The sequence below is a fragment of the Ambystoma mexicanum genome, chromosome 2p (genome assembly GCF_040938575.1).
Source record: "Ambystoma mexicanum isolate Mex_15411 chromosome 2p, UKY_AmexF1_1, whole genome shotgun sequence".
Lineage (NCBI taxonomy): Eukaryota > Metazoa > Chordata > Amphibia > Caudata > Ambystomatidae > Ambystoma > Ambystoma mexicanum.
The window spans coordinates 1,318,265,051-1,318,291,658 of NC_090923.1; the positions used below are offsets into that span (position 1 = coordinate 1,318,265,051).

At 48.7% G+C, this 26,608-nt stretch overlaps 1 protein-coding gene across 1 annotated transcript in view; it reads left to right on the forward strand.

Moving 5' to 3' along the window:
• Positions 1-1,488: 1,488 nt before the first annotated feature.
• Positions 1,489-26,608, forward strand: part of NPTX2 (neuronal pentraxin 2) — a 51,504-nt gene continuing 26,384 nt past the window's right edge. Inside the window, exon 1 of the mRNA XM_069645655.1 lies at positions 1,489-2,419. Within this exon, the coding sequence (XP_069501756.1) occupies positions 1,973-2,419 (447 nt within the window). The 5' untranslated portion in view covers positions 1,489-1,972. The remainder of the gene's footprint in view (positions 2,420-26,608) is intronic.

A 26,608-nucleotide genomic window follows, 5' to 3' on the forward strand; every position in this document is an offset into this window, starting at 1 on the left:
GTGTTTACCAGGTCTGCCTTCAGCCGCTCGATGTATAAACAATCTGCATGCCCTACACTGAAAGCCTGTTAGGCAACAGATTTGTCTTTTGAATAAGTATTAGTCATTTGCCAGGCACTGCTAATAGATTCCCAGGTACTTGCACCATTTTTCAGCTGCTGCCATCAATGGCCAGTTAGTACCACTGCGGCTGGTTCTGGCAAGTGCTGTTCCCATGTCTACACAAAAGCCCAAACTGGCGGCATTGCCAACTGTTGGCAGTGCCAATGCTTGTTTTTCTTTGGGGACAGCCAGCAACAATTTCTGGTACAAAACGCTCCTCTGCACTGTTGGTGACCTGGCACCTATTGGAGGTTGTTATGTGTGCCCTGTAATATAAATTCACCAGCTGTGACTGCGCCTGCCTGTAATGGTATTGTGGGAGTGGGCAGGGGTGTTGCTAGGTCTAGAAAAGATATGGGGCTACGCTAATATTGGGACTGTCGGGACTCTGGGCTAGCCCACCTTTTAGTTGTAGCCCCTGAGCTTCTATCCGGGGCTACGACTAAATGACCCGCAGCTATAGCCCCTTTAGCCCCACCCCCCAGGCATGGAAGAGCATAAAGATGGCTAGGTACATCTTGGTGCCTTCTTTCACCACACATTGGGAGTACCTGACTCCCCCCCACCATGGTCCCGGGAGGATAGCTCAGCGGCAACGCGGTCGCCATGAAGCAAGACGACATGAAGCAACACAGGTTTGATCCCTGGGTCCGCGCTTAGAAACCGCTGGGTATTTAAGCGTGTTATAAACACGCAACTAAGAAGAAAAAATCAATTACTCAACTAAAAAACAAAAACAATTCTTGTAACAGTGCCTCGATGCCAGTGGAATGTGTCAGCACTTTCAAAATGCAAAAACATTTTTTTAAATAAATAAACCACCTCTCACTCTGGCAACGCTGTAAACTCCCCCGACTTCATGCCATCCGGGCCTCTCAAGAAATGTTCCTACATTCCTGTCAAAATGGCGCTGAAAATATAATCTGAAATTGTCCACATTTAGGACAACCTACAGACCAGGTGAGATTCTGCGTCATGGTCACAAGTTCATTTCGTTTTACTATCGGAAGGGGTGTTGGCTTTGAGAGCGACGAGTTTCGGCAGGGGGCTTGGACAGGTTGATATGGAAAACAATTTTACGCTGTTTTTTTTATGAATGCATCTAAGTTCTCATTCACAGTATTTCATTATGACAGACAGTCGACGGATCCCTCTGAATCACGATTCCCAGCGGGACAGCGCCGGATCATTTAGTGCAAACTACACATAAAATCCACTAGTCCTTCTTTCCCAGTTGCCAGCCAATGCCATGTCTCCCTGCCCTCACACCCACCACCAGGAGAATCGATCCAGGCTTCCTGGCACGCCATACATTCATCCGGGACGGGCACTGACGTAAGGAGGCACGAGGGGGCTCGGCTTCCGCCTGGCCCTTTAAGAGCCGGTGCCTCTCGGCGGAGCGTCGTCAGTGGGTGGATCTCCGGGTGAGGCTGCACAGCTCGCACGCAAGCTGCCACACCAAGTCCAGCGGAAGGCGCGAGAGCCCACCTGCTCTAACCACAGCAGTCAGAGGGGGCAGCGTCAGTGACTCCTCGACCACCCAGGCGCCAGCTCTGCCCAGGGAGCTCTGACCGAGCCATCCTGTTCCCAACTTCTCCCGGGTCCTTGCTAGTTTCAGAAGCACACCGCTTTTCGAACTAATAGTTGTTTGTTTAATTTTCTCCTGTGGTGGTGCAGCTTTTCCTGCAGAATTGGAGCAGTTGACTTAAGATTTTTGCGCAGTTGGTAAGATTTCTGTCTTCCAGTTTCCCACCCAAATTCTAGTACACCCGCCACCAATATAGGGGGGAAAGAAGAGCCCTTCGCTACCACAGGAAGTTGCACTAACCTGCGGCGCCGCCAGCTCTGTGCCCTCGTCCTGGCGGCCAGCATGCTCCTGGTCCTGACCGGAATACTTTGCTTTTTCGCCCTGGGTGGAAGCCCCGGCGCTCGCGCCCAGGGCAGCACGGAGGGCCGCTTCCTGTGCACGACCATCCCCGCGGATGCCGACCCCAAGTGCCCGCCCGTGTACCTGCAGGGCGCCCAGGAGGAGGACCTGCGCGCCACCGTGCTGCAGCTGCGGGAGACCATCCTGCACCAGAAGGAGACCATCGAGCACCAGAAGGAGACCATCCGGGAGCTGACCAGCAAGCTGTCCCGCTGCGAGAGCGTGTCCGAGAGCGCCGACCGCCACGGCCCGGGCACCTGGCGCAAGGAGTACGGCAAGGGCGCGGCGGCTAAGGACACCATGGGCGACCTGCCGCGCGACCCGGGCCAGGTCATCGACCACCTGAGCCGCACCATGCAGAGCCTCAAGGACCGGCTGGAGAACCTCGAGGTAGGGGCGCGCCTTCACGCCGCGTGCTGCGCCCCAAATTGAAACACATCTGTGGTCCTACTTGAACAGATGCCCACGGTCGGGAGGCATCAGCGAGAGGGTGCGGATTGTCAGGGACGGGTTAAATATATGCGTATTGGTGGTTATAGGTAACATGGAGATCCATGCGTAAAGGTGCCCCGAAATGAGGAGGGACTAGGTTTGGTTCAACGCATTTTGTTAATGAGTTTCAAAATTCATGTGGGGAGGGGGGTGCAGGAGGGAGGGTAGAGCCAGGGGCCAGTCTCTCGGTGGCCATTGACATGCTCACGCATGATGCCAGAGGCGTAGCTAGGGCTGTGCAACAAGTGGGGCCTGGAGCTAATGTAGTGGGGACCCCTAAGTGACATTAACATCTGCAAGTGCCCTCGCAGTGCTGCTGAGTGGGCATTTACAGAGTGTGAGCGCGCCTTTTCCGCTCAGGCCCTACCCTGTCCAAGCCTCTGTCATCCAAGCACTAACAGGCCGGCTCGCTGGCCCACTCCATGAACGGTGGGGAGAGGGGTGGCAGATGTGAGCTGTTTCCTGTTGCGGAGGTGTCGGGTGCATGGGTAGATGGCTGATGGAGAGAGAAGTCCTCCTGGACAGATTTTCTACACGTTGCCCTCGTGAAAAAGACATTTAGCACCATTTTGATATTTGTATATTACAGAATGGCCCAAACAGGTTTGGCACAAAGTTGGTTTACTATGGGCCTGATTTACAAAAACGTTCTTCAATGGCACAATCCCATGGAAAAACGCGTTGTAAACCAACCCCTATTTTGGTTGTAGTGTACCAAATAACGTCCAAAATCCCAAATCTGTTCGTTTTAGGCAACATAAAGGGCAGATCAGTCTGATTCGTGTTATGCTCGGTACAAACATTTTTAGAGAATACGGATTGGGACAACATCTTTTTGCTCCATTCTGTAGCATCCCTAAACTGGAAGAACAGCAGTACATTGGATTGGCTCCAGTTTATCACCTATGGGAATGTTAGGTCCACTCGTCATAGACTGGCGCATTCTAATGACCGGAACTGGCAAGTTTACGCTGCCACCTTATTTTGCTTATTGCTTTTAAGGATGTTTTACATTTTCCCGTTGAAAATTCCCCTTTACTCTACCCCCGCCCCGCCCACCATGTGAATGAAAAGTGCGCGTGATGTCGGTCATTCTGTGCGGCAACCCTCCATCCCTACCGTTTAGGAGAACCTTCTGTTCACCAGCCCAGTTTTCTAAAGGCACTAACCGAGCAGCCCCGTGCGTTAACATGTTATTGAAGGAGCGGCTCAAGTGAAACAGCCTCCGCTTCCCCGCTGAATAGGAATTGAGTTTATATGTGTGTATGTGTGTGGCAGCTGTGTGGGTGCTGTGTTCGGACTGGACCAGGACCGCGGACAGCAGCCCGGGCGTCCCTCTGCAGGTTGGGACTGGCGCTGTCCTCGGTGCTGAAAGACATCGCACGCGCATCTCCCCAGCGGGACTCTCGCGCCCTGGAGCGGTGTCTTTTGTTGCCGGGTGACACGCGCTAATTTTCCCTTGGGTTTTTTGCCAGCCTCCTTAAATATACGGGCGGTAAGTGCAGGGAGTGTTCTAAATGAAGTTACGCAACAGATGGCAATCGAAAAAAAGCACTACAGTTCAGTTATAGATTCTTAAAATATGCAGTTGGTGAGTTCATTATTTCAGTTAAATCGGTGTGTGTTTGCTCATGTGGCGGTGCCAGTGATCTGGGGGTGAACCACGGCGCGCTCCCCGTTGAACAGCGATAAAGGTATGCTTCTACACGCGCCTCGTGTCAGTTATATTGCACCAGCAGGCAGTAAGATGCAATGTCCTGCGCTGGCCGCCGAGGGGCGTGCAAGCACTGGTGAGTGGCATCTACAAGCCAGTAAAACCGCACTGCGAGTGGAGCGCTCGCCACGGACATCTGTGAAGTCACAGCCAGGTTGTAATCTCTGCAGGCCTTCATTCTCCCCAGGACGATAGGCCGAGTAGCTTTGAGCTGTGCAAGAGCGCCTGTTCTGAAGGATCATGGCACAGTTCCTTGTATAGGTGTTCTGTGCACAATTACTATACAGATATGCTAAAAAGTAGTCACACTCCCACATCAATGAAGTAATGATAATGATGTGTTATTTATATAGCACCTTAACCCAAAGCGCTTTACAGAGCACACATTTACATACAATATCACCCAACCGAAATTGGTGCTCATTTGTCGACCTCGGAAGGATGAAAGGCTGAGTTGGCCGTGCTGGATTCCAGAGATCATGCTCAGATCACAGCAGCGAGCACTCAACCCGCTGAGCTATCTTACCAGGTACACTTGGTAACACCGGTGCATGTCCTCTCGTGCATGCTGTATGGTCTGTAGTGCACGCAATGGCACAGCATGCTCTGTTACACTACAGCAATGCAAGTGCACACTCTATTTACTGTGCTAAGCATATAGTGGTGATATGCATAACATTACTGCAAAGTCGCGCTTGGTTTGCTGTTTGGTGGCAGCAGGGCCCTGTCTCGTGAATGCTTTGCTTTGTTTCACTAGCTGCGGACAGGTGAGTTATGCGTGGCGCGGTATAATGGGCACATGCGCCCTTCTAGCTTTCTGGGTTTCTTTCTCTCCCTCTTTCAAAATATGTATAATTATTTTTTTCTTGTACCCATCGCTTTCATATTTCTCCAGGTCGATGTCCTTGAAATACTCTCTATTTCACCGTCTCACCCCTCCCCCCTTTCAAGGGCGCACAGTGCGCCCCCCCTCAATCGAGATGTCTCTCGCTACTCTCTCTTTTTCGCTCCACCTGCCCCTCTCAATCGAGATTTCTGTCGCCCCTCCCATTACTCCACCTGTCTGTCTCTGTTGCTTTCAAACACACACCCCTCTCTTTCTTTCTCGCCCTCTCTTTCTCTCCTCGGTCACCCCTCCCTATTCACCCCATCTCTCCATTCAACAACTCTCAGTCCAGGTATGATCTGAAGTGGGGTGGGCGTCAAGACCATTTTTCAGCACTCAGGACAGCTCCAGACAGCTGCTGGGTGTCCGGGGAGAAGTCGGAGCTCCTAAACAGCAGAGAAACGTGTTTTAAGCGCACGAAAACCAAAGCACCGGCTTCCCTGAGCTGATAATAACGATATCAAATGTGGCAGGGATCACGCCCCGCCCCCTCACGTGGCTTCATTCATAAAACCAAACCCATTTGCGATTTTGCGAGCACCTTCACTGCCCGAGGTTTGGAGCGAGGGATGCCAGATTTGCCATGGCATTTTGCCATTGCCAGAAAATCTCTTGTTTGTTAAAAATTGCAACTGTCAATGCCTTTTTTTCATCGTTTTAAAGAACTGTCGTTAAAGCCTTCTTCCATGTCACTGGCAGAGTCTGGCTACTGGCTGGTTTCCGGTTGGACAGCTGCACGGAAGCCAGCGAGATACCGACTCTAGAGTGAAAGGACTCACCAGTTTTAACGCAGACGTAGGGGACTGTTTACTAAATGGAGGGGCGGAAACAAGACAGGCAGGCCCCCAATTCCATAATCAAGGTGCATTGAATCTATGATTAGTACCCAGTAGATCTCCCGACAACGCAGCAATGTAGCCTTTCAATGATTTTAAGATTGGAGGCACTGGCTGCTGCTTTGCACGTGTCGATGATGAGCAGAACTGTCTTGCTTGTTGGTAAAGGGTATTGCTGTTCTAAAATAGGGCAGCGTTAGTCGACCCACACAATAGCGAAGCCAGTCAGGTTTTCAGGACAGCCACTGTGAATATGCATTAGAACCATTTGCGTATAATGCAGTTCCACAGGTCTCGGAAAGATGGCTAGGGGGCAAGGCGCTCGCCTTGAAAGCAAGAGGATGCAGAGCAACACGAGTTCGCCCCTCGGTTCGCGCTTAGAAATCTCTGGGTTTCAAGCGCGATATAAATAACCAATTACCATTTGCACGTTTCCTGGTCAAGAACCTTAGTCATGTTTATATTATTTGATTTACTCCATAACTTAGACGCAATCTAAATACCAATTATTTTGAAATGCATTTGTTTAACTGCTATATTTTTTTTATAGTTGGCATTCTACACCATTAGGGAGCTTGCATGCCAGCCAGGGTTTCCGAATACCCCCAAGGAAAGTGCATGAGAACACTTCGCATTTCATGAATTTCTGGAGAGATGGTCAGCACAGTGTTGGTGCTTCTGTAAGCCCGACTGGATTTCACTTTTCGGTGGGTTTGGGTCTTTAGTGGCTGCGTGGGTGGAGGGCGGCGGGGATTGTCCTTTGCCACAGGCACCATCTCTCCTCGCACGGAAGCCACGGCCACGGATTTGCAGTTGGCCCCTGAGCAGGCTTAGCGTGTTCCCTCAGCGTCCCGTACATCTTTATCAGGCGAGGGCGATTACAGGCGATTAGGCACGTGATGCTGACGCTGCGTAACCTGCACAGCGGGCACACGCAGTGTGTCGGGCTTACGCACTAAATGCGCTGCTGCAGTGTGGGCGACCCTGCCCCGTGGCACCAGCGGGCATTAATGGCAATCTACCTTTGAAGTGTACAATTAATCACCTCTCTGCTTCTGTTTCTGGTCTTGTGTGAAATGTGGGGGGAAAAGTACACACGGACACTTTCTTAATTTCACAAAATTCATAGCCCATTTTTAATAATGATCACAGTGGAGTTCTGACGTCATAGCTACTGCTGCTTGAAACTGCGCACAGCAGCATCCCTGCTGCCTCTGGAGCCAGCATGTGCCCGCACACCATCGCTTCATTTAAACTTGAAACCAGGTTTCCAATATTCTGTATTAAACTGCTTAAAATATTTCGCGCAGCACATTTCAACCTGCATATTAGTGTTCTTTTCTCACTAACATTTTCTGCAGTGATTAGATGTATCGACAGCTGGAGGGTTTCTTGCAATACTGTAAAGCAAGAGACTAGAGGGGATTTATTTTTTATTTTTTGTAAATGCAAATATTTAAGTTTAAAAAAGAGAGACTATAGGGGATAATGGCACAGCCATGTATTAAAATAAATGAAATATCACCGTAAAGGAGGGGTGCGAACTCCCTGGGTAAGCAGAGAGGACAGGCCAGGGGAAAATTCCACGCCCAAAAACAGAAGAGTCCAAAGAATTTGATCAATACCGGTTTTATTTAACAAAACCCATATAAAACAGGGACAGCTGTGGACATCAAGACAATCTCCGAGCTCTCGAATCATTCTAGACTTGGCATTGGCTTAAAAACGGGCATTCCATCCCAATCGACGTTTCATCCTTGAAAACCTACAAGGTGGAATTTTGGCTAGGGGACTCTACTAAGATATATGTTCTATAGGGGTTAGTATATTTATTGGCTGTGCTCTGTCTGGTGGCTCCGCCTGAGACCTCCCGCTAAAATGATACCGGGAAAAACATGTAATCATACTGCAATCTCATTGGCCGTTGCAACATTTTTACATGAGCGTTAGTGGTGGGTAGGGATTGGTCAGTGGTTTGTTTCTGAGGTTTGGTCATTTGGAAGGTGACCAGTTCTGATTCTCTAGGCCACAACCAATGATGCTTAGCTTTCTACCTTGCATTACCCTGGATCTTTTTTCCCTAGAACTAGATGGGAACAAAGGTCTCAGCCTGTCTGTCCCTGAATCTGATGGCTACACGTTATTTTAATTATATATGTTTGCATTTGTTGCAGCACACTGAACCCTTAGGTATCTAGGTGCTAGTTACATTGGGTGACGAGCCAAAGTTACAGTGGGTGGGGGGGGGAAGGGGAATCAGTTATCAGGTGGTACCATCAGACATGGATACATATAAAGGTGGCTGTTTGTCCGTTTGGGAGAGGTTGCAGGATTGGAAAGACTTAGAGCAAGGTGCCTTAGGTGGAAATCCAGGTTTTCAGGTTTTTCCTAAAGGTCCAGTAGGAAGGTTCTTTTCCCAGGGCAATGGGGAGATTGTTCCATAGCTTTGTGGCAATGACAAGAAAGCTTGATCCTCCTGCAGTCTTTCGAGTGAAGTTAGCTACTCTGAGGAAGTGGCAGCTTGTGAATCTTAGCAGTTGTGGGGGCTGTAATTCTCCTCATGATGTGGGAGGTACACCGGGGCAGTGTTGGTGAGGCACCTGTGTGCGAAGGACAGAGTCTTGAATTCAATTTGCTCATGGATCTGAAGTCAGTGGGCATCTTTTCTGGCTTGTGAGACATGGTTGTGCTTGTACCAGCCTGGAGCGGCTTGGAGGGCATTGTTTTGAATAGTTTGTAGCTTGCACAAGTTTTGCTCAGAGGTACCTGCAAAGAGGGCATTGAAGAAGTCCAGTTTAGCTCTGGTGAAGGCTCTGGCTATGGCGAGGTGGTTAGTCATGGTGAGGAAGGGCTTGCTGGTATTGAGTAGTTTGGCTGTGTAGTCAGCAGGAGAGGCAATAGCATTTACTTGGCATGAGAGGTCGAGGGTAGCGTCTAGGTAGATGCCCAGGGATTTGGCTGCAGGTGAGGTTTGGATCAGGTTTCTGTCTGTGTTAAATGCTTTGTACGCTTGATCCATGTGGAGTGTGGTGTGCGAACCTCCAATGAGGATCTTGGTTTTGTCGTCATTTAGACATAGCCAGTGGGCCGCCATCCAGCTTTGGATGATGTTGTAGACTGAAATGATGCCCGCAAAGTCTTGGTGGTCGGTGCCTTAGAGCGGGAGGAGGATTTAGGTGTCATCAGTGTAATTCGTGTAAGATTTGCCAAGGACATTCAAGTGGTCAAAGAGTGGTTTTGTATAAATGTTATACAGAGTGGGGGAGATGCACAATCCTTTCGGGACACCGGAGGTTACTGACATGGGTGGGGAAACATGATCAGTAGAGGGTTGTAGGAAGAGCCGGAAGTGAGGGCAGAATGAAAGAGCAAGGGCTGTGTCATAGGGATGATGACCACGAGGAACCACATATACTGGTGGCACATTAAAATATACCAGTTGAATACATCTGGAGCATCCACAGAGCTCCATAATGACTCAGCTCCCACCGCTGCCCCCTCTAACAGTGGTACTGAGGAGGGAGATGGTTCTGGGACTTACCAAGGCCATGGTGCAGCACAGCAGCGACACTGGGCATGCCCTGCCAAAACCATTGCACCCACCGGTCTACTCAGTCAATGCCTGTAGCACCAGTAACTGTGGCCAATGTAAGATCTCTGTTTCTTGCGCAGCCCCAACAAACGGTTCAAGTTAATGCTCATCTAGTAGCTTCCGTCTTTGGGAAGGGTACCCTCAACTACCCCATGAGGTGTTCAGGGACATATTGCCTTTATTGCAGGCAGTCCATTCTCTGTAGGTGCTGGACTGAATAGTGGCAGCAGCCAATCAGAAGAGCTACATAGAGCTCCACCTGCCTTTGAGGACAGGCCTCTGGTGAGTGTGGCAGCAACCTGTGGGAAATCAGGAGAACTTTAGGAAATGCGCAGTTGGAGAGCATGAGAACTTTAGTGTGTAGATGCAACCCATGGAAGAGCCCTAGAACCTTAAGGGGTCACTGCACCCTCTAGCAGAACCTGTGCAGCAGTATCTGGAGAGGGCGGCTGATAGTGCAAAAACATATGATGATAGGAAGACACCTACAAGGGAATACAAGGTAAGAGATCAGGTCTATAAGTTAAATTTTGGGAAAAAGTAAGCATAAAAACTCTACCTTTCTTGCAGCATGGCAAGGTCCATTTAGCATAATAGACAAGGTCTCCCCCATGGTGTACCGAACAGTTAAAAAGGAGGGTTAAATGACAGTGGAACATTTTGTCGATGTAAATCAAATCAAGCCGTTCCACCCGAAACATGAAGTAAATGCCATTACATATTTCTGCAATAAAATGACTGTTCATTTTTATAAATGTCAGTTGTTCAACACACGGCACTGCAAGCCTTCTCCTGCCGTTAGCCCCAGTCACACTAAAGGTTCTATTGGAGTGCACACTGGCGGGGGTAGTGTACGGATTCAACAGCAACTCACAAAAGTGCCACAGGCCAGAAGGACCACTTACTATACCAGTAATTTGATGGGTCAACACCCCTTCTCCTGGGTGAAGTGCCTGTTAGTAAGGCATCAAGTATCCTTCCAGCTGGTGGAGCACTGTCTGTTCTCCTTGACCTCCCATCTGTATTAAAAATACCAGGACACTAAGGAGGCTGTTCCACAGAACCCCCCCCCCATAGGCTGTGTGTCTTCACTGCTCACACAACTCTCAATGGGTTGATGCCATCAATCTTGAGCTGGACATTCCTAGTGAACTTGCCATACCTTTGTCTTGTTGGTGTTCTTCCTTCTGCCTGTGTTTCTTCACTAGTTGATGTTGCATTTGCTGCAGCAAAGCATCCTTGCACATGTGTAGTTTGTCTCCTCCTTGTGATGCTTGCTGCAAAGCCTCCTTCCCAGACACATGATGATAAAAAGCGGCCTGTTATACTTTGAAACGCGGCTCCTTAAAAAGCTAGTATGTATTCAATATTATCACTAAGCCCAGCTTCCTGTAAAACACTGCTTAGGTTAAAAGCAGGGCCGCATCAGCATCACCCGCCAAGGCACTGGCCCTGATCATGCTGGTCAGGTTAAGCTCAAGGCGTTAAAGCAGGAGCACCTAACTCAGGGATGCATTGTTAGGGCCAATGCGCTTGGTAGCCTCCTTGAAAGGCCGTGGCATGGAGAAGACATTAGACACCAACTGACACTGACTGTGTTAAAAATGCCCCATGTAGAGCAGCTCTGCTGTCAGTTTTGCAGTGATCTGTGATGGCATTGCTTTGCTCACATAGCATGTCCGACTAGCTGGTTCCTGCCCCTCATCAGCACACCATTGACCTGATGAAGAGTGTGCAGGGGCTAGATTCGATGGCTCTTTATTCTGTGTCATGTCCCGCCAAACATTTGACTTTCATTGTGGGCTAATAACACACATGCAGCGTTCATGTCTGTGTGCTGGTGTTAGTGATGCTGATGGAGCGGGGCTCCTCCAGCTGCAATGGTGTTTGGGGGTGTTGGTGGTTTTCTGCACCCGCGTAATACTGTGACGTGTTTTCTGATCTGAGACTGGGACCTCTTTCTTGGAGGGACTGCACACAGATGGGCGGCAATGTTCTATTAATACTACAACCTCTGCATTGTGGTGTCATTCTCCTCCACCTCTGCGGTTGCCAGCAGTAATGATTGTTCCTCTCTGGACTCTGATGGGTCATAATCCTTCTCTTGATTGACATCGTCATTATTGTCTTACTTGTTTGTGGAGGGGGTGGCCGAGATAGATAGCGACCTGGGATTTTCAGTCTCCTATCGCCATTCAATGACTGTGGGTTTCCTGCCGTCTTCTTTGGTAGATAAGATCGGCTCACTTCTCTTTCATGTTATTGAAATAGTTGATGAAACTAAATGCTCAGCCTCCGCCCTCTGTCTAGCTGGATGTTCATTCCCAGTAATGTACCTGTACTGCTGCATGTTCCCCAGATTAACTTGTGACAGGGGGTGGAATGCATGTTGGTTGATACATTGGCCATGTGCAATGATTGCATTCCCTGTGCCCATAGCATGTGCTGCTATAGAAGTGAAAAGACCATGAGCAGTAGGTCGTCCACTGCCTCTAGCTCATTCCGACACTGGCATGTTGTTCACTGACTGACTTCCATGCCACCCACCTCCATAAATATGTGCTGAACCCCCATAAATATGTGATGACCCTCCCACAATCTGCCCTCATGAATGATTGGCTCTGTCCGCTCCCCCTCCCAGGTGTCACTCAATAGCACATGTCTCCTCTCAATTCAGGACAGAATCTGACTGGTGTATAGTGTGCTTCCTGGAAGCTCGGTTGCTCCTTACACAAAAATCAGGCGAGTGAGTGTCTCCCACAAGCTTCCCTGAGGAATTCCTGGCTTCTCTCATCCTCCTCCAAGTGCCACTCACAGGGGTGGGCTGGCCCATAGGGAACTCTGGAAATGTCCCAGTAGGCCTCTGCACCCTAAGCCTTTTTTGTTTGGTAACCTATTTTATTTCCAAATCCTCTCATAGGAAAACGTTTGGGCTTGCTGAAAATGTGCTATATGGGGCCACTTTGAAAATAATTTCAAGGGCCTCTTTTGGTTCCCAGTCCACCCCATGTCACTCGATGGCATGTGTCTTGTCCACTCACCTTAGGTAACAAACACTGATGGGTGCTTCCCTTGCAGCAAAACGTGCCGTGTGTGACTTTCTCAAGCTGCCCTCAGGAATTCCCTGCATCTCCCTGCATGTGTCACCCGATGGCATGTGTCTCATTCACTCACTTCAAAAGACAGACTCTGACATGTGGGTCACCCACATCAGCGAATCTCTGCTGCTCCTTCACAGCAATATCAGGCAGGAGGCATTCTCCCACAAGCTGCCCTCAGGGAAACCAATCAAGCGTCATGTGGTTGCGTCTCCAGCGGTCACGCAAGATACTTCCCTCCCCAGGCATTCACTCCCCCTAAACTCTTCCCAGAGGGCACTTTTGTTGTTCACCAACTTCTTGTCCCTGAATGCATCACACAGCACTGCATAAGCAAAAACGACCCTAAATCTAACTCTCTGATTGGTCCCTCCTCTTCTTTCTACTCATTCTAGCTGCGCTCTAGTTTCTTGACCCTCCCTACATTTCCTAAGCCTGTCTCCAGCACCAACCTCCTACCTCCCTGAAAGCCTCCTGAGACTGAAACGGAGCTCCAATCACGAGTCCTCCTTCTGGCCATGTAGCAACACTTCAGATGAACCTTTGGAAATGTTTGTCCAGAACGCAACCTGTTTCATTCACTTCAAATTTGGGTGAAATGAGGTTCGTAGGGCAGCTTGTCCAGAACTAGAAATGGCAAATGACTTTGTCACCAAAAAAATGAGATGGAATAATTGGACTAGGTTTCAAAAATAATATACTTTTTCTTAGTCACAAACCTCAGTACTCTCATCACCTGATCTATGCCAATATGTTGGTGTCCAACCTGGTCAAAGTCATTTCATTTGCACAAAAGTTACAGTTTTTAAGTGAAACTCTAATGTGATTTTTATTTCAACTTTTGTTTTTTCCCCATTGTCTTTCAATTTTCATATTTAAGAATACCTACATTTTAAAACCCTTCCCTTTGTACGGATAAAAAAGTCCAATCAATGTCTCAATTAGTAAATCATGACACGTCACCTGATGTGACTGAAGGCACCCACTTTGTTATGAGTGCCTGGAAATCCTTGCCTCAGGGTGTTGAGTCCAGAGCCTTATCCCAGGGCTGTCATTTATGCTTTATGGGGTGTGGGTATATTTTGATTGTCCTCACAGTTTGAGTTGGACGGTTGCCAGACATTTGGTCGAAAAATTTGGTCGACTGGACAAATGGTCGAACCAATTTGGTCGAAAGCCAAATAGTCGAATTTTTTTATTTTTTATTTTCACCCCTTTTTTTGGGGGGGAGTCCCCCCAGCCCCTTTTTGTTTCTAAAAAACCCTTTTTTTCCCTAAACGAAAACCAAAAAAATACATATATAAATAAAAATAAAAAATTCGACCATTTGGTTTTCAACCAAATTACATCGACCATTTGTCTTTCGACCAATTTACAGTCGACCACTTGTCTGGACAGCGAGTTGGACAATATTTCTCGCGCATGATAGTATCAACATATTTAGATATTATTTTGCAGAGAACTTGAATTGCATAAACTGGGAGCTTACATGGAATGTCAAAGTGGTCAAAGTGGTCAATTACTGGTAATGTCAAACGTACTAGGAATACCAAAGTGGAATGTCAAACTCTGAGCTTACTGGTAATGGCAAGCTTCCAGAGACTTTTGATCTTGGGTGTCAAAACTATGAGCTTATTTTTAATATTAAACTCATTATTAATGTCAAACTTATTGGACCTGTCAAACTGGGAGCTTACTTATAGTGCAACTTTTTTGGGAATGTCAAACTGAAAATACTGACAATGTACTGGTTAACTGAAATATCAAACTGGGAATGTCACACTTAACAGAAATGTCAAACTCAGGGCTCACTTGAAATCTCAAACTAGCAGCTTAATGTAACTGTCAAACCGACCTGGAGTGTCACACTCTCCTAGGTCATGACCCGACATGTAATGGCTTGCCATACCATGACATATCCTGGCGTGAGTGTGATTTTGAGATGGTGAGTGCGAGGCAGTTAGTGGGAGACTGCGAGCGTAAGTCTGAGACAGTGGGTGAGACTTTGAGTTTGTGGTTGTGAATGGGCTTTTTTTTGTGACTGTGAATATGATTGTGAGGCCGTGAGTGTGTGACTGCAAGTGAGAAACACTGTGTTGGAGACAAAGAAATTTAATGTGAGACAGTTAATGTAGTACTTTGTGTTCTTGGAGTAATTGTTTAACTGAGCTTAATATAAACCGGCTATGAAGTGTAAAGCAGTTGTTGCTGGCAGCCAGCAATGTTGTCCTAACTAGGAATAATGTAAACGTATAAATACGTGCCAGCTAGATTGGACAATGCATACATATCAATACATAAACACACACAATAATATGTGTTCAACAACATTCTTGATGCATTGTGATTTTACATTCACAAATATCTTGTATACATTTCCTGTTGGTAACATGTGCAATGTGGTGTCCTTTCCATCCACTAGCTGAGCTAGTTGCAATGAATTATGTTATGAAAACACTTAGATAGACAGACAGAGGTTATGTTTTGTTATCAATCTACTACCAGACTCGCAATTGGTACCCATGTGCCACATATCTGCCAGGTGCATGCAGTAACCACGATAATTGCATTTGATTGCAAATTAATGACTGTTTGCTGTAAATCGTGAGACATCCTGGAATCACTCAGACTCGTGTCTATTTCTGCATCCGGAGTTTCAGGTTTAGTGAAGTCTGATCGCTTACAGATGCGAATGTGTGACCCGGTTTAGATGCATTAAAACAATTCCCCAGGCAAGTGTGGTCCATTCTCAGCCATTGCAAAGAAGACCTCTGGCCTCTTGGGGGATGGGCGGGAACTAAAGCCACAGTTCTTATTTCTCTGCTTGACAGGTAACAGCCATGTACAATATAATTGATTCGTTCTTTCTCAATGAGGTGCATTTTCTGTGACTACTACACCGGGTTTTCTTGATATTTTACTATAATATGTTGACCCTTACACAGCGCTTACATGCATATCACCTTCAAATCACATGTTTAATGTTTCTTCACCCAATTCCTACTACCCTTCAGCCCTCAAGGTGGGACTGACCCCCTCCCACATGTGGCCCCACAGTTCCCTGGTGTAGAGCAAGGAGGCATGGCCAGAGCAGCACTGCTTGGCTCCCTTCCAGGGAGGCCTGCACCCACTCCTGCCATGACACATTATTCCCTGTTTAAATATGCAACCAGTGAAGAAACGTTTGTCCACTCAATTTTCCAGAACTGAGCCATATCAGGAAAGATACACTTTCACAGAGCACCAAGCATACAATTATGCACTGCACTCGTGTTTGTGGCTACTGGTCCAGGTTCATTCGTTTCTGCTAGTGAGGCATAAAGGACTGGTTGCTGGAGTCCCAGAATGGTGTATCATTGTTGGGTGGGGGCATCAAGTTGCTCTTGGTCAATTTCACCACAGCCTATCCTTGGTGTCACAGTCAAGATTTGGAATCAATGCCAGAAAATCAAGATCCGAGTTTTGTGTCTGTGTGGGATCAACAAAACTCAGGTTAACGTTCAACGTTGTATTGCCAGGAGGTTGAATGGGTTGGGGCAACTGTAAAGGGACATGTTAAGGAGATAGTGTTAGGCTGGAGGTAAAAAAAAATATGGAAAACGGGTTTGATCCAAACAGGATCTAGTGTCCAAGCCCGCAGTCTCAAACAGGATCTAGTGTCCAAGCCCACATTCTCAAACAGGATCTAGTGTCCAGGTATTGCATTTCCTAATCAAAAACATTTCCCAGAATAGAGCCTCCAACTCTCTTCTGTGGGTCCTTCTGGAATGCTACTTGGTTCTGAAATTGCTACTATCTGGACACGAGTTGTCATCACAACTGCTGAAAGAAGCAGGAAGACACGTCTCCCAGAAGGTATTCATTTCCCCCCCCTTTGCCTCACGGAATATCTTACCAGCAGGAATTCCTGCATCCGGCCTGGACAGGAAGTTATTCTAACGCACTAGCAAAGCGTTGCCTTCTCATGCTTTAGCCAACAATAGGCTCTGGCTTTTTCTTAATCCTTATTCCTAGTAGTCTGGGGTGTATCCCCCAGCTCACTAGCGACACTTCACTTTCGGGCAGTCCAGTCACTGGCCTTTGACAAGATCTGGGTTATAGTGCCTAGCAGGAGAGCAACACTTCTTTTTTGGTTTCTGGCCATTTCCAGGATGTGGGCCGAAGACTCCAGGAGACATTCTGCTGTGTGTGGTTTATGCTGTTGGACATGTGTCTGGGGCTGAGTTAAGGCTCTCAGTAAACTGCAACTCCTTCCTCTCTCCTTCACAATCGCTCCTACTGTACCACCCTTCTGGACCTCGGTCTTAACTCTCTGAAGCCCTTGTTCCCTCTGCATCCTTTATACTGCCAACCTGTCTTGGATGCCCCAATAATGGGTTCTATGTGATATTTCTGCACAAAAAAAGATTTATTTTGGCCGATTTTGTGTGGACTTCAAAATGCAGAATTATCACATTCTGGGGGCTCGAGGGCATTTTCACTCCAGACCCACTCGACCCCCCCACCAAACTCGTGGGAAGGTGATCCCACCCCCATTACGAGGTTTAACATGCTATTTTTTAGCTATTTGCGCGGCAAAGAAGTGTAAATACCTTCCAGCTTCTGGGAGGCGTTTACAGTGGATTCCTATGGAGTCTGCTTGGTTTTAGCAGGTACCAAAACAGGCAGAGTCCATAGGTAATCTACGTATTAACGCCCATGTGAAAATGTGATGCTGGCATTAATGTATTTCTTTTGGCAGGCGCAGCATATGGAGTAGACGGGAATGGTAATTTAGTTCCATCCCGTTACACCTGCCAAAAAAATGAAAATGCCCAGGCATGTTAAAACACGTGTAAAACCAGGTATACACCGTTATGTCAGGTTTTTACACATTTTTAAGATTCACTTGATTATCAAGGAGAACTGGCAGAGGGCTTCAGTACTCCTGCCACCATTTTAGGGTCAGGCAGAACCATCATAGCACCTGCGAGGGTTGGCACCTCAGCCCCCTTCACTGTTGTTGTCATACTGGAAATGCCTTATGGAGGGACAGGGCCTCCTAGTCCTTGTCCTACCATTTCTCTGCGTGTTTCTTCTCTCAGATTTCTGCCACTGAGGTCCAATCTGGACCTCTGGCAGTGCAGTTCTTCATGTTTTCCTTTTGGTGAACACCCATGGGATACCCTTATGGCGCACATGGTTGTGGGTACACCCTTGTACCCCTTATGTGTGTTTTCGGGCACCTGTATGTTTCCCACTGAGCAGGGTATCGACGGGTGGCAGCTGCATACTAACTTGGCGGTGGTTCTGAGTGTCCTCCATTTTCTGGACAGCCAGGCCCTGCCATAGGAATCAATGGATTCCTGCAGGAAGGCAAGATTGCCACGGTGGCCTCTTGGTTTCTATTGCATTTTACCTTGTTACCCAAAGTCCTGGGATGCCCTGACTCTGTCCCTTCCTCCTAACTGGCTGTTGGGTGGAAATACCAAATATGGCTCTGTGACTGCCTCCTGTCAGACTAACTGGAGTCTTCCCAGGGGCTGTGTGTTGTGGATACACTCTAGGGGTGGGACCTGTGTGAATGGAGTAGGAAGTGAACTCACATTCTGCGTTATGGGTGTCTGGTTTCTGTGTGTGATACAATGACTGAGACAGCCCAGAGTGAAACTGACATGAATGCAGTGTAGTTTGCTGAAAGGCTATGTGCTTACCCCAATCCACATTCTTGGTTATGGGTGTCTGGGTGGAGTGAATGGCCTGAATGCCTGTGCGCCTGATTGGATGCCTGCCTGCATGAATGCCCTTCTGCGTGATTGGTTGACTGAGCTTGGCTCAGCTTGAGTGAATGCAACCAATGTGTATAACAGGGGACCTCTCACTCACCAATTTGTTCAGAAGCTGAAGTCGAAGCTGACGCAAGAAGAAGCTGTCCCTGCCACTAAAAGCTAATAAAGAAGTCCTGAAGGTCCAGACTTGGATAGGGGCCGAGGTCCAATCCAGTGGTGTAGTCCAAGTTGCCAGAAGCCACCTAGAAGTCTCTGCTGTGGCTGCAGCACCAAAGGACCCAAAGTCGGACAACTGTGCAAATCCAAAACCCTGTTGCTGCTAGAAGTCATGGAGGAGCCCCAGGGGTCTTATATCTGCCAAGCCTTTAAGGATCCCATGTCAAGTTTCATCATCCCAGCACTTCTACAGACTGCAAAATGGTCGACCAAAGGAGAGCATTGCGAACAACCAAACTGCTGCATTTCAGAAAGACTGTGGTTCAATTTTTCTTCTTGGACTCAGCATCCCAGTGGCTCCTTCTTCCAAGGGTGGGTGGGGGGGGTGGGGCATCCTCAGAGGGAATCATCGAGTTAAACAGAGTTTAGACTCTGCCACTTTGCGTGCCAAGGCACCAAAGGAACTGTGATGAGTAAGAGCATATTTTAGCCTCAGGAGTCATCCAGGGGTCCCAGATTCATCTTGGATCCTGTACTCCTGTAGCCTCACAGGTGCGTCGGGGTGGTAGAACCTATTAAAAGAAAGTACATGGTTATTGAACATTATTGGACAGGGCTGTAAAAGACAAGATGAGATACTCCCTAACTTTTCCATTACTGGTTGCCCTGGTGGGGGGGACCCTCACACAGAATTGTGTATCTAGTCTAAATAAAGCATTCTGCCACTGTTCATAGCTAACCTGCCCTTCTCCCCCCATCTATGCTGTTAAACCTCACTTAAAAATGCACATGCCTATTTAAAACTGTCTGCAGTGAGTGCATCTGTTACGGAATGTACGTATTGTGTGGTACCACATAGAGTGTATACATTTGACATTCTTTGAATAAGTATTGCCAAAGTACGTGTTATTATTTAAATATATATAACTGTACCTTATTTTATATAACAAATATGTGTTATTACCTAACATAGGGTGTTGACATTTCTTTGTGGGGGCCTTGGCGATTCACTGCACTTAAGAACCAGCCTGCCTCACCTCCTGAATGTTTAGCCCTGGCTGCTTGTCCATTGCTGCCCAACTGAGAGCCCTGGCTGGGGTGTGCTGTTCCTTTAGCCTATCATATAGAGGGCAGAAGTACAGATACCCCCCCTACAGTCTTTACAGTCATCAACATTTATTTTCAGACTTTCTACATGCATGCATGCATTTTTAACTGTGTAACGCATGATCATTTTGGCCACACCGTGATCAGGCTTACAAGCCGCTCGTTTGATCTGCTGTGTGTCCGATGTTATTAATGTTTCCTTGCCTCTCTGCGGTCCATGAACAGATGGTAGGAGTGTCTAACACCATCACAGTGTCCTAGTCCTTATTCCGCGGTCTGCAGTAGTATCATATGAAACAGGAAATTCGGGAGGGGATATTGAGTCTTGGATATCCCCTGTACTATCTCATGAAGTGGGGTGTCTCTCTCTTGCCCCCAGAGTAGTCAGGATACCCTTTTTGATCTTCTAAATATACCTTTGTCACAGTTCGCTTATAGCTAGAGATGTCTTAGCCCAAATAAATATTAGGCAACAGCTGCCAAGTAGGGGTTTCTGGGGTTTCAAAGCATTACAGAGGGGTCCTCCCAGAAACATTGAAAGCAAAGGAAGGGCGTGTGTGTCTGTCTGCTGACTGGATCTAACCCCCTGACTTTGTGTTGTAGGATGATGTGTCACGAGGACTATACTCCATCCATGTTTGTGTCCAGGAAACGTAAGAAGGTGTTATAAGAGGCGTCACGAGATCGCTGGTTACCTTTTCTTCCTGGGGAGCGAGGGGATGAGGCTGCCAGTCTGTCGATGGATCTTCGCAAAGATGAAAGAGCAACGCGGGGAACCGACCCAACACCCTCCTGACAGTAAATGACAGGATCGAGCTGAACCAGCTCCCAACGTCACGGGTAGCACTTCTCTGTATTTGCGTGACGTCAGGACAGTGTAAACACTGACAGAGAAGGCCAGGTGAAGTCCACTTCGGTACCAGCAGTTCGAGGGACAGATCTTCGGTAATTCCTCGGTGGTAGTAATGGCACAGATACCGGCAGGGCACAAGACCAGCAGAAGGAAATGGGGAGGCAGACCATTCAAGTAGGAAAGGAAGAGTAGGGGAAGAGAACGAACACCCCAGGACTGGACCCCTTCCCAACCAAGGAACGGTGCAGGGCTAGAGAGGAACCCAGGCAGGGACCTACCTACCCCAAAGACCAAGTACCAGACTGGAACCCAAAAGGGCAAGTAATAAGGCAGGGCAGGGCAAAAGGAACAAGGCAAGGATAAGGAGCACTGGGCTAGCACATGGTAGAAATAGGAACAGGACAGGAGCAGAACAGAGATTCAGGTAAGTAGGGCTCCTGGAGCGCAACCACGGAACAAACCGCGTAGAGACGCGTTGTTTCCGGGTCTGCAACGGCTATTTATAGCCCGGGATCAAAGTGAGGCTTGGAACGCAAGCCGCTGTCACTGCGCATGCGCGAAACGTCGGATACTGACGTTCCGCGCATGCGCAGGACATTCAAGATGGCTGCGCCCAGGGAGCCGGGAGCCCGGACCGCGGTACGCCGAAGAGAAAGGCGCCAACGCGGATACAATCTCCAGGAGGGAGATCGCCGTGGCTGAGGACCCCGACCCCCAGAACAGGCGAGTGGCGCGCGCCGCGTGACACCATACCCCCTCCCGGACAACCCCGGGGCACCAGGTTTCCAGGGATAGCGACGGAAGAAGTCCCGAACCAAGCGCGGGGCATGCACAAAGGAGCATGGCTCCCAAGTGCGGTCACAAGCCGGATAGCCTTTCCAACTGACCAAATACTGAAGCACCCCACGCCTAATCCGTGAATCACAAATCTCCCCTACCTCAAACTCAGGGACCCCCTGGACCAACACCGGGGCAGGACGGGAACATGGACGGCCAAGAACATCGGGCACACAGGGTTTCAAAAGGGAGACATGAAAAACAGGATGAATCCGCCAAGAGTGAGGCAAAGACAAACGAAAGGCAACAGGGGAAATGCGTTGAAGAACGCGAAAGGGCCCAAAAAAGCGGGGAGCCAATTTCACGGGCAAATTGCGAGCAGGCAGATTCTTGGAAGATAGCCAAACCATATCGCCAACCTGAAGGTCGGGCTCAGGACTCCGCCGTTTATCGGCCTGAACCTTCATACGTGCTTGTGCCACTGCCAAGGTACTGGCCGCCAGGCGATGTTGATCGCGGATGAGAGCCACCATGGCATCAGCCGACGGAACGGCACTAGGAGGCATCGGACGAAGAGGCAGCAGCTTGGGGTGCAGACCAACAGAACAAACGAAGGGACTGAGTCCGGTAGCAGAATGAACAGCATTGTTGTAAGCCACCTCCGCGGTGTCCAACCAATCTGACCAATTGTCCTGAGTGGCATTGGCGTAACATCGCAGGTACTGTTCTAGGGATTGGTTAGTACGCTCGGTTTGCCCATTGGTTTGGGGATGGTAACCGGAACTCAGAGCGCGCTGAATGTCCAAATGACGACACAGTTGATCCCAGAAAGAAGAAACAAACTGCGAACCACGATCCGACAGAATCTTCTCAGGAAGGCTGTGAAGACGATACACCTCATGTAAGAAACGTCGAGCCATCTGGGAGGCAGTGGGCAGCTTCGGAAAAGGTATGAAGTGAGCCAACTTGGAAAAACAATCCACCACCACCATGATACACGTATTCCCACCAGAGGGTGGTAATTCAACAATGAAGTCCGTGGCGATAGTATGCCATGGGTACGGTGGCGTGGACGTAGGTCGCAGTAGACCAAGGGGTTTCTTGCGTGGAACCTTCACTTGAGCACAAACAGGGCAAGAATCCACATATTGCTTATACTTGTTTGGCCCATCCTGGCCACCAGAATTGTCGTGCAACCAATTCTTGGGTGGTATTGACCCCACGATGACCACAGACAACGGAATCATGACAATTCTGTAGGACAGTCCTTCGAAGATTCAGAGTGGGGACGTACAGGCGATCCTTGAAGAAAAGCAATCCGTCGCGTTCGTCTTGGCTCTGTCTATGTCCTCCTCCAAGGATCGGGACAGGGCATCGGCCTTTATGTTCTGAGAGCAAGGTATGTAAGTCACCACAAAATCGAACTGAGAAAAGAAAAAGGCCCAACGTGCATGCCGTGAGGTTCTGCATTGCAAGGAACGTAAAAATTGAAGGTTACGGTGGTCTGTGCGCACTTCCACTGGATATTTACCACCCAGCAAGTGATGTCGCCATTCTTCGAAGGCTGCTTTTATGGCCAAAAGTTCCTTCTCGATCACAGCGTAGTTTCTTTCGCTGGGTGACAGCTTCCGCGAATAGTAGGCCACAGGATGTTCTATTTCTGTAACTGGATCACGCTGCAACAGGACTGCACCAACTGCATAGTCCGAGGCATCCGTTTCAACTAAGAATGGTTCTTTGTCATCCGGATGATTCAAAATAGGAGCTGACATAAAGGCTTTTTTTAATTCCTGAAATGCCACTTCGGCCTGAGAATCCCAAAAGAAAAGAATCTTGTTGCTGGTCAGACGAGTCAACATGGCAGTTAAGTGAGAAAATTGTGGAATGAAACGTCGGTAGAAATTAGCGAAGCCCAAGAACCGTTGCAGTGACTTAACATCATGGGGCTGTTTCCATTCCCGTATGGCTTGCAGTTTCATGGGGTCCATCCGCACTCCTGTGCTGCTGATTACATAGCCTAGGAATTCCACACTTTCCAGATGAAATTGGCATTTCTCAGCTTTGGCATACAAATGATTGGCAGATAATCTACGGAGGACTTCCTGAACATGTTCAACATGAGCCATGCGAGTAGAAGAAAAAATCAAGATGTCGTCCAGATATACCCATACTGACACTCCTACAAGATCTGAAAAGACAACATCCATGAACCGTTGGAAGACGGCCGGGGCATTGCAAAGTCCAAACGGCATTACCCTATACTCGTAATGCCCAAAAGGTGTTTTGAAGGCCGTTTTCCACTCATCACCATCCTTAATCCGCACTAAGTGGTAGGCTCCTCTTAAATCCAACTTGGTGAAGATCCGAGCAGATTTCAAGGATTCAATGATGTCCCGGATGAGTGGCAGGGGGTATCGGTCCTTGCACGTGATTTCATTCAACCGGCGATAATCAATACATGGGCGCAAAGTACCCTCCTTCTTTTTGACGAAGAAAAGCGGAAATCCCGCGGGGGATTTAGATGGTACAATGTAGCCCTTATCAAGGCAATCCTCGATGTACTCTTGCAGGACACCCTTTTCTAATTGCGTCAAAGAATAAACCTTGCCATGAGGAATGACTGCATCAGGCAGGATATCAATGGAGCAGTCGAACTGTCTCTGAGGAGGCAATGGAATGTCTTCTGGTTTGGAAAATACCTTGAGAAATTCAGCATATTCCTGAGGTATGGACTGAGTAACACATAGGCGGACAGAGGTGTTTCCAGGAGTGGGTAGCCCCAAACCAGACTTTGCCGGAAGGGTATCACGAAGACGACATTCCTGAGAACAACGTACAGAAGAAAAGACCATGGTTCGGGAAGTCCAATTGACCTGTGGATTATGGTAAAGCAGCCAAGGCAAGCCGAGCACTACCGGGAAGGAGGGAGACTTGATCACATCCAACGAAATCCGTTCAAGATGTTCTTCCACTGATAGCCATAACTGACCGGAATGTTGGCACACAGGACCCGAAGACAAAGGTGTACCATCGATTACCTCAACCACTGCTGAATGTTCCTTGCGATACAGGTGGATCCCATTGGAAACCGCAAACGAGGCATCAATGTAATTGCCCGATGCTCCACAGTCCAGGTCGTAATGCATTTTCCTTGCCATGCAATACCGACTTCCAAGACCAACAAGGGCACCGAGTGCATGGGAGGAAGGACTGAAACAGAAAAACGGCCCACCGCTGCCTTCTCACCACACAGCGGGCCCGTTAGTTTTCCGATTTCTTCAAGGGACGTAGAGGACAGGTACCTAGATAATGTCCAGTCCCTCCACAATACAGACATAGGTTTTGTTGACGTCTTCTCTTCTTCTCAGCCTCAGATAATGGTCCGCGAATAGCTCCCAGTTGCATGGGCTCAGGACCCGCGTCAGTTGGGGTTGTAGATCCCGAAGGGTGTACTGAGAGTCCCGGATGGTATCTTTCCGTTCGACGACGTTCACTTCTCCTTTCAGCCAGTCGGTGGTCGATACGGAGGACCTGATCCAACAATGCGGGTAGGGTTTCTGGTTCAGGAATATGCAGCAATTCATCCTTGTATTCGTCTCATAACCCACGACGGAATAAAGTCTTCTGAGTGATTTCGGGCCATTGGGAATCAGTTGCAAGCTGCCGAAACCGACTAATGTAGTTAATGATGTCACCAGATCCCTGTTTGATTTCCATCAGCTGGTTCTGGGCCACGGCAGCCAGGTTGGGTGGTTTGAAGATATCCAGAAAGGCTTTTTCAAAAGCAGCAAAATCACTCAACAAGGGACTATCGGCGGAAACCAGGGGAGCCGCCCAAGCTAGAGCGTTGCCGGTCAAGTTACCAAGGATGTACCCTATCTTGGCTTTGTCTTGATTGAAATGGCTAGATCGAAACTGAAAATGAATCCGGCAATGGGTACAAAACTCAGCCACTCGACGTGGATCACCATCGAACTTCATAGGAGTTGTGTGGGCCATAGAATTCTCAGGTAGTGGAGCAATATTCAATCCTCGACCCATTGCTTGCCGAAGAGTGTCATTCTCCTGGCGAAGGGTGGTCATCTCGAGACGCAGGGCTCGTACTTCCTCACGTAATTATTGCATGTCTGCCATGTCGGAGCTGGAGGAAAGGCGTCTCAATCTGTTATAAGAGGCGTCACGAGATCGCTGGTTACCTTTTCTTCCTGGGGAGCGAGGGGATGAGGCTGCCAGTCTGTCGATGGATCTTCGCAAAGATGAAAGAGCAACGCGGGGAACCGACCCAACACCCTCCTGACAGTAAATGACAGGATCGAGCTGAACCAGCTCCCAACGTCACGGGTAGCACTTCTCTGTATTTGCGTGACGTCAGGACAGTGTAAACACTGACAGAGAAGGCCAGGTGAAGTCCACTTCGGTACCAGCAGTTCGAGGGACAGATCTTCGGTAATTCCTCGGTGGTAGTAATGGCACAGATACCGGCAGGGCACAAGACCAGCAGAAGGAAATGGGGAGGCAGACCATTCAAGTAGGAAAGGAAGAGTAGGGGAAGAGAACGAACACCCCAGGACTGGACCCCTTCCCAACCAAGGAACGGTGCAGGGCTAGAGAGGAACCCAGGCAGGGACCTACCTACCCCAAAGACCAAGTACCAGACTGGAACCCAAAAGGGCAAGTAATAAGGCAGGGCAGGGCAAAAGGAACAAGGCAAGGATAAGGAGCACTGGGCTAGCACGTGGTAGAAATAGGAACAGGACAGGAGCAGAACAGAGATTCAGGTAAGTAGGGCTCCTGGAGCGCAACCACGGAACAAACCGCGTAGAGACGCGTTGTTTCCGGGTCTGCAACGGCTATTTATAGCCCGGGATCAAAGTGAGGCTTGGAACGCAAGCCGCTGTCACTGCGCATGCGCGAAACGTCGGATACTGACGTTCCGCGCATGCGCAGGACATTCAAGATGGCCGCGCCCAGGGAGCCGGGAGCCCGGACCGCGGTACGCCGAAGAGAAAGGCGCCAACGCAGATACAATCTCCAGGAGGGAGATCGCCGTGGCTGAGGACCCCCAGAACAGGCGAGTGGCGCGCGCCGCGTGACAGAAGGACTGTGGAGGATATTTATGGGGCTCTGTGGATTCCTCCAGATACCACCTCTTGGTCGTTTTTCACAGAGCTGGTGGACACCCATGGTCCCTACAGAACCTCTGAGCCCAAAATACCTTCTATTACATGTGACTTTGTTGCAGCTAGTATGCTTTGCAATTGTGCTTACACCGGTGTATAGGTCTTCTCATGTGGCCCCAG